The sequence below is a fragment of the Corvus brachyrhynchos genome, unplaced genomic scaffold (genome assembly GCF_000691975.1).
Source record: "Corvus brachyrhynchos isolate BGI_N302 unplaced genomic scaffold, ASM69197v1 scaffold32, whole genome shotgun sequence".
Classification (NCBI taxonomy): domain Eukaryota; kingdom Metazoa; phylum Chordata; class Aves; order Passeriformes; family Corvidae; genus Corvus; species Corvus brachyrhynchos.
Window position 1 is genome coordinate 16,465,161 of NW_008237919.1, and position 6,238 is coordinate 16,471,398.

The window sequence follows — 6,238 nt, forward strand, 5'->3', positions numbered from 1 at the left end:
AGGGGGGCGTGCGGGGGCGGTGCGGGAGCCGCTGGCCCTGCTGCGGTTCGTGCCTTTCCGTGCTCCTTGTCAGCGTTTTCTCTTATCGAAACATCACTTTAAAACTTTCCAGCCTTGGTGGTTTTCTGTCATGGTTGTGCTCCCCCAGTTGGAGGTCACTGCTGTGTGAACGACTGTATATAACATACAGATTATATATATATATATGTCTGTTACACATGCGTATATATGTACATAACGTATAGATGACATGTGTATCTATATAAAGAGTATGTATCTATATGTAACACGCATATGTAACGTGTAGGTATAGCACATATATAGCATGTATATGTATAATATGTACAAAAATTATGCATAGGTGTATTATATATTACAATATATATTGTGTTGTTTTATATATACATGCATACATATGTATATACAGGCATGATGACAGTCTATTTTATATCTGTAAGGAAGGTGCATAAAGGTATCTGTAAGACAGGGGCCAAGAGGATGGTGCCCGACTCTTTTCAGTGGTGCCCAGTGACAGGATGGGGAGCAATGGCTGCAAAATAAAACACAAGAAGTTCCACCTCAACATCAGGAGGAACTTTACGTGTAGGGTGGCAGAGCACTGGAACAGCTGCCCGGGAAGCTCATGGAGTCTCCCTCTCTGGAGATATTCCAGACCCACCTGGACGTGTTCCTGTGTCACTGCTCCAGGTGACCCTGCCTTGGCAGGGGGATGGACTGGATGGTCACCAGAGGTCACTCCAACCCGAATGATTCCAAGATTCCATGTGGTATCTGAAGGGAGGTGTCAGAGCATGGGCCAGGCTCTGCTTGGTGATGCCCAGCAATGGGACAGGAGGCAAGGGGCAGGAACTGACGGTCAGGAAGTTCCACCTGAACATGAGGAAGAATTTCTTTCCTCAGCAGTGACTGAGCACTGGGACAGATGGCCCAGAGAGGCTGTGGAGTCTCCCTCTCTGGAGATATGCCAGAACTGTCTGGACACAATCCTGTGCCATGTGCTCTGGGATGGCCCTGCTGGAGCAGGGAGGTGGGAGCAGATGACCCACTGTGGGCCCTTTCAATCTGACCCATCCTGTGATTCTGTGACTGGGTAAATGCTACTGACAGATCTGTTGAGTCTGACAGAAGTAAAATATATGCAAAGTGCAGCGTTACTTCACCGGCAGAGGAGGATTTTCTTTTTGACATGTGCATACTGTCCAAAATTAAAAATTTCTGCTGCCATGCAGCGTTACTTCACCAGCAGAGGAGGATTTTCTTTTTGACATACTGTCTTTTTGCATACTGTCCAAAATTAAAAATTTCTGCTGCCTCTGTAGCACTTTGGGAGCCCACCTGGGCAGAGGTGTCTCCTCAGGATGGGGGCAGTTGTGCAAATAACTTTGAAATAAGAGCATGTTACAAAATAGTTGCCTCTCCTCATAGTGAACCTCCTGGTTATTCTAGTCCCAGTAATTTCAGGCTTATTTTTTCCTTGCAGTGATGAGAGTCTCTTCGTGTACAACTGCAGCAGCACAGAGAAGCAGCCCTTAGGAGAGAAAGGGTGAGAAAATCTGCTCTTTTCCTGGAGGGTGCATCTCCTGAGCCTGTGTGGCAGTGAAGGCAGTAAAAGAAAGCTACAGGATAACTCCCTGAGCAGGTGAAGGGTTGGTTTTGCTAACTCTGATGGATATATATATATATATATATATATTTTTTCACAATAGATATATATTATACACAATCACAAAACAGTTACATAAGTTCTCCAGATCTGTTCTCTGAGTCATGAGAGTTCAAAACACACACAGAAAAAAGTATTTTTCTTAGTTTAAATCTAACAACTGGACATTGTTTTACTTGTAGCCAAACAGGAAACATTTTACTGTTTTCCCCCAAATATATATCAAGATGTGCTAGCTCAAATTTTTGTTTTCTAAACAGGTTGTGATGCAGGCTTAGACCTTAAATCAGTTTCCTTTGTCTTGGCTTATTTCTTTGCGTTAATGTCCGTGTTGGCTCAACATTTTAAGCAGAAATAAAGGTGTTTCAAGTTTTACTTTGTTCCTTGTGCTCCTGGTAGTTTGGGAACAACCTCCTCAAGGATTTTAGTAGCTATCAGGTTGTGAACTGTTGTTCCCGTTCTCTCTAATAGGCAGGATGGAAAAGGGACAGATAAAGGAAGTGATGACATCCTGGCTTTTGCCTTCTCCCCATCAGGAGATTACTTTGCCTTGACAGATGACAGCAAACGCCTGATTCTGTTCCGTACAAAGCCTTCCTGGGAATGTGTTAGTGTCAGGTAAGGTAGCAGGATGGTGCATGTTGTTATGGAGTTATGGCTGATGGATTTAGAGTCCTAAAATGGGAGTATTTTAAATGTTCATATTTGTTATTGCTTGCTTTGTTTTTTTTTTTTAAATTCCCTCGCTCAAACAAATTTAATGTTTTTGGGAATTTGGAATATTTGTCAAGAATTGATGTGTGGTCTTCCCCATACCGAGAATGGGAGTGCAGATGTTTATATCACTGGCCAAGGAAGGATAATCTCTTTCCGTATACCAAACCCAGTGTTTGTGTCTTTAAGAACTAAAACTTTACCCACTCCTGGTGAAGACTGGCATTGGGCCTGTAAGAGTGATGCTGAGCAGCTCAGTGAGTGCATTCTTTGTTCCTTCTGATTTGGAAGAGAAGGTGTTTTGGGGAGTTTGTGAACTTCTACAAAAGCACATCTTTTGAGATGCTGCAGCTGCTTTTCTTCAGTACATTCCTCTTGAGGAAACAGCCTGTAGCTGTCCACCAGAGGTCCCCCAGTTCCAAGTTTTCTGCTGCTGCTTGTGACAATTCTCTGTAGAAAAACCAGGACCATGAAGGGCTTCTTGGGAAAGTACCTGAGCATGTAACATCTCTGCTTCTGGTGGTCTCTGACAAATCTGAGACCCTGGCTGCAAAACAAAATCAAGTCTCTGTGCTTGGCTCTGTGTGTAGGGTACAGGATGGACCTTTGGCGTTAAACAGTGTTGTAGTGAGGAAGTGGTCAGGGCATGAAGATCTGCCAGGGAAGGTTTAGGTTGGATATCAGGAAAAGGTTCTTCCCCCAGAGAGTGGTCAGGCACTGAAGAGGCTCCCCAGGGAAGTGGTTACAGCCCCAAGGCTGCCAGAGCTCAAGAAGTGTTTGGACAATGCTCTTAGGCACAGGGTGGGATTGTTGGGGTGTCCTGTGCAGGGCCAGGAGTTGGACTCAGTGATCCTTGTGGGTCCCTTCCAACTCAGGATGTTCTAGGACAAAACCAGAAATGCCAAATTTCTGTTCATTCTGTGTCCTGCCTTCCCTGCTGCCCTGCCTTGTGTGTCTTGCCTGTAACATGCCACTGGATCATTGGTGTTTTAGTTTCTGCTGAAAGTTTAACTAGGACCACAGCTGGATTTTTTGGGAATGTCATTACCTCATGTTGGGAAACTGGGAATACAGGTAAAAGGCTCTTTGCATGGATAACAGTTCCAAAGTTGAGCTTTGTGGCTTGTGTTGGTGTTTTGTGGCAAGGTATATAAAGGTCTCACACAGTGCTGGCCTTTGTAGTCAGCTCGTGTCAGACAAAGGGGAATCTTTGTGCTCAAGATCACAGGTGGTACAGTGAACTCAGAGCAAGACTTTCTGGTTGGCAAAGTAACCTTTTTTGGAACTATGTTGCCTGTGATCTTGTTGTTGTGGTGTTCCTTTAAACAGCCACTGAGAAGTGTAAGAATTTCTGTCTTCCTACCTGAAGCACAGTGTATTGTCCTCTTGCCTCCAGATGGCCACTGAATTTCAGAGTAGGTGAATATAAATATCCATTCCCTATGATCCTTGGTGCCCACAGTCCTGTGCTAACACAGAGGACATGTTTTCTGGCATATGTGGTCCTTACGTTTATCTGGGTAGTTGAAAGAAAGCTGGTACCTGCTACACTGGCAGCTGGAACTTTGAGCTGATGGCAGATGATGAGGGAAACTCATCAAGTTCAGAGCTTTGTCTGGACAAGGAACCTGGAGCCTTTGTCTCTGTGACTTGGGATATGAGGAGAAAAGAGTTCCAAAGCTCACCAGGAAGGGCTTCCCTTTACAGTACAGAGTGACAGCTGGAGGAGTAGTTCATACACAGTGTGAAGGACTCCTATTAGGACAAATCCTACCTTGTCTTTTTTGCGTGTTTAACTCATATTTTTATTATGTAGAGTGCAAGGAAGTCTACCAGCCTTCATTAGAGTCCTGGCATGCTGCCTGGGTGAGGTGCTCAGCTGAGAAAGTACCAAGCAAATTGCAGTCATGCAGCTTTTAATGGTCTCCTGTTCCTCTCCCCACCCCAGGTGTTTGCTATTGCATAATTCACTCATTTTAGACTCAAAAGTGCTGTTTCAGCCCTGTAATGTTACTCTCATCATCGCTGCCCTTTCAGTAATGTTGCATCTGAGAACTTTTTGCCCAGCCTCTTGGTCTGTTTAACTTCTGGACTTGCTGAAGCTGCCATCCAGAGCAGTTCAAGCTGTGCCATTTGTCTTTCAGGTTTGTGACCAGGAGATGCACATCCCTGGTTATCACAGCTGCAGAGGATAAGATTTTTGTTACAGACAAGTCTGGTGATGTCTATTCTTACTCAATAACAGAACCTCAAGGAGATGGAAAACTTGAGCTGGGTCATGTCTCTCTGCTATTGGATGTGGTAAGTGTCTGCCTCCATGTATTTACAAACCTGCATTCCTTCTTGTGCTTGGGCCTTTCATTGTTGCTCTTGTCCCACACTTGTGGTTTGCTAGGGGTTTTTTTTAATTATGTAAATGAAATGTGCTCTAGATATTTTCTTACTGAGTTTGTGTTGGCAGAGTTTGGTAAGGAAACAAGCTTATGAATGTTGAAAAAGTCTTCATGTTACAGTCTCAGAAGTCTTGGTGACAGAGTGGGAGTTCAGCTAGTCTGCCATGTCAGTTGAGCTCTTCAATGTGATGAGCTTCTTTTTAAGATGCAGGGGCTCTTCCACCTGTACTGTTGAGGGTCAGTGGCTTTCACTGGACCAGGAAGTCAGTGTTGCTTGTCTTAGCGAGTGAGAAAGTTATTGTCACAAAGATTTTACACTTCCATTGTTACTGGAAAAGAGTGGCTTAGTGTTTGTACCTGCTTTTCAGGGTGAGGAGATACAGGTGGTTTACTGCTTAGCTTTTTTATTTTCCTAGTTAAGAATTTCAAGCCTTGAACTGCTGGGCACTAAAACTCTCCCCTTCCCAACAGGCCCTGAGTCCCGATGACCGGTATATCCTAACTGCAGACAGAGATGAGAAGATCAGAGTCAGCTTGACAAAGGCTCCCTATAGTATTGTATCCTACTGCATGGGACACAGAGAGTGAGTGCCTTGTGTGCCAGAGCCATTGTGTGCAGCCATTCCCTGCACAGCCACCTTCCTCTACTCTGAGTGTGTGAAATCATCTCCTCAAATCACCTTATAAACAACAGCTTGGTCTGTAATAGAATCCTGGAACGGTCTGGGTGGAAAGAGACCTTTAAAAGTCATCCAGTGCAGCTTCCTGCCCTGAGCAGGGACATCTTCAATAAGGGCAAGTTGCTCAGAGCTCTGTCCAAGCTGGCCTTGAATGTTTCCAGGGATTGGGCTCTACCACCTCTCTGGTCAGCCTGTGTTTCACCAACCTCATTGTAAAAAAATTTCTTCCTTGTATCTAGTCTGAGTCTACACTTAGTTTAAAGCCATTATCCTTTGTCCTGTTGCAAGAGGCCCTCCTAAAAAAAATATATGTCTCCATCTCTTTTATAAGACCTGTTTAGGTACTGGAAGGCTGCAGTAAGTTCTCCCCAGAGCCTTCTCTTCTCCAGGCTGAACAACTCCCAATTCTTTCAGCCTTTCCTCACAGCAGAGGTGCTCCTACCCTCTGCTTGTGTTTGTGGCCTCCTCTGGACCTGCTTCAACAGGCCCATGTCCTTCTTGTATGCAGGACTCCAGAGCTGGACACAGCACTCCTCTGGGAGTGTTCTCACCAGAGCAGAGGAGCAGAATCATCTCCCTCCAAATGCTGGTCACAAGAGGCTCCAGAAATTGTTAGCTCAGGATGGAACCTACCTTAGTCTTAGGAAGGGAGGTCTTAGGAACTGTCTTTTGAGATTTGAACATATGCTAATTAAATTAACATCATCTCCATGCAGAACTCAGACTTGGAGGTTCTGTGGTAATACAAAAAAACCTGGCTATATGAG

At 44.7% G+C, this 6,238-nt stretch overlaps 1 protein-coding gene across 1 annotated transcript in view; it reads left to right on the plus strand.

Annotated features, from left to right (window-relative positions):
- Positions 1 to 834: 834 nt before the first annotated feature.
- WDR4 (WD repeat domain 4) overlaps positions 835 to 6,238 on the plus strand; it is an 18,861-nt gene continuing 13,457 nt past the window's right edge. Inside the window, exons 1-5 of the mRNA XM_017733102.1 lie at positions 835 to 876; positions 1,431 to 1,564; positions 2,156 to 2,302; positions 4,543 to 4,699; positions 5,263 to 5,375. Of these exons, the coding sequence (XP_017588591.1) occupies positions 835 to 876; positions 1,431 to 1,564; positions 2,156 to 2,302; positions 4,543 to 4,699; positions 5,263 to 5,375 (593 nt within the window). The remainder of the gene's footprint in view (positions 877 to 1,430; positions 1,565 to 2,155; positions 2,303 to 4,542; positions 4,700 to 5,262; positions 5,376 to 6,238) is intronic.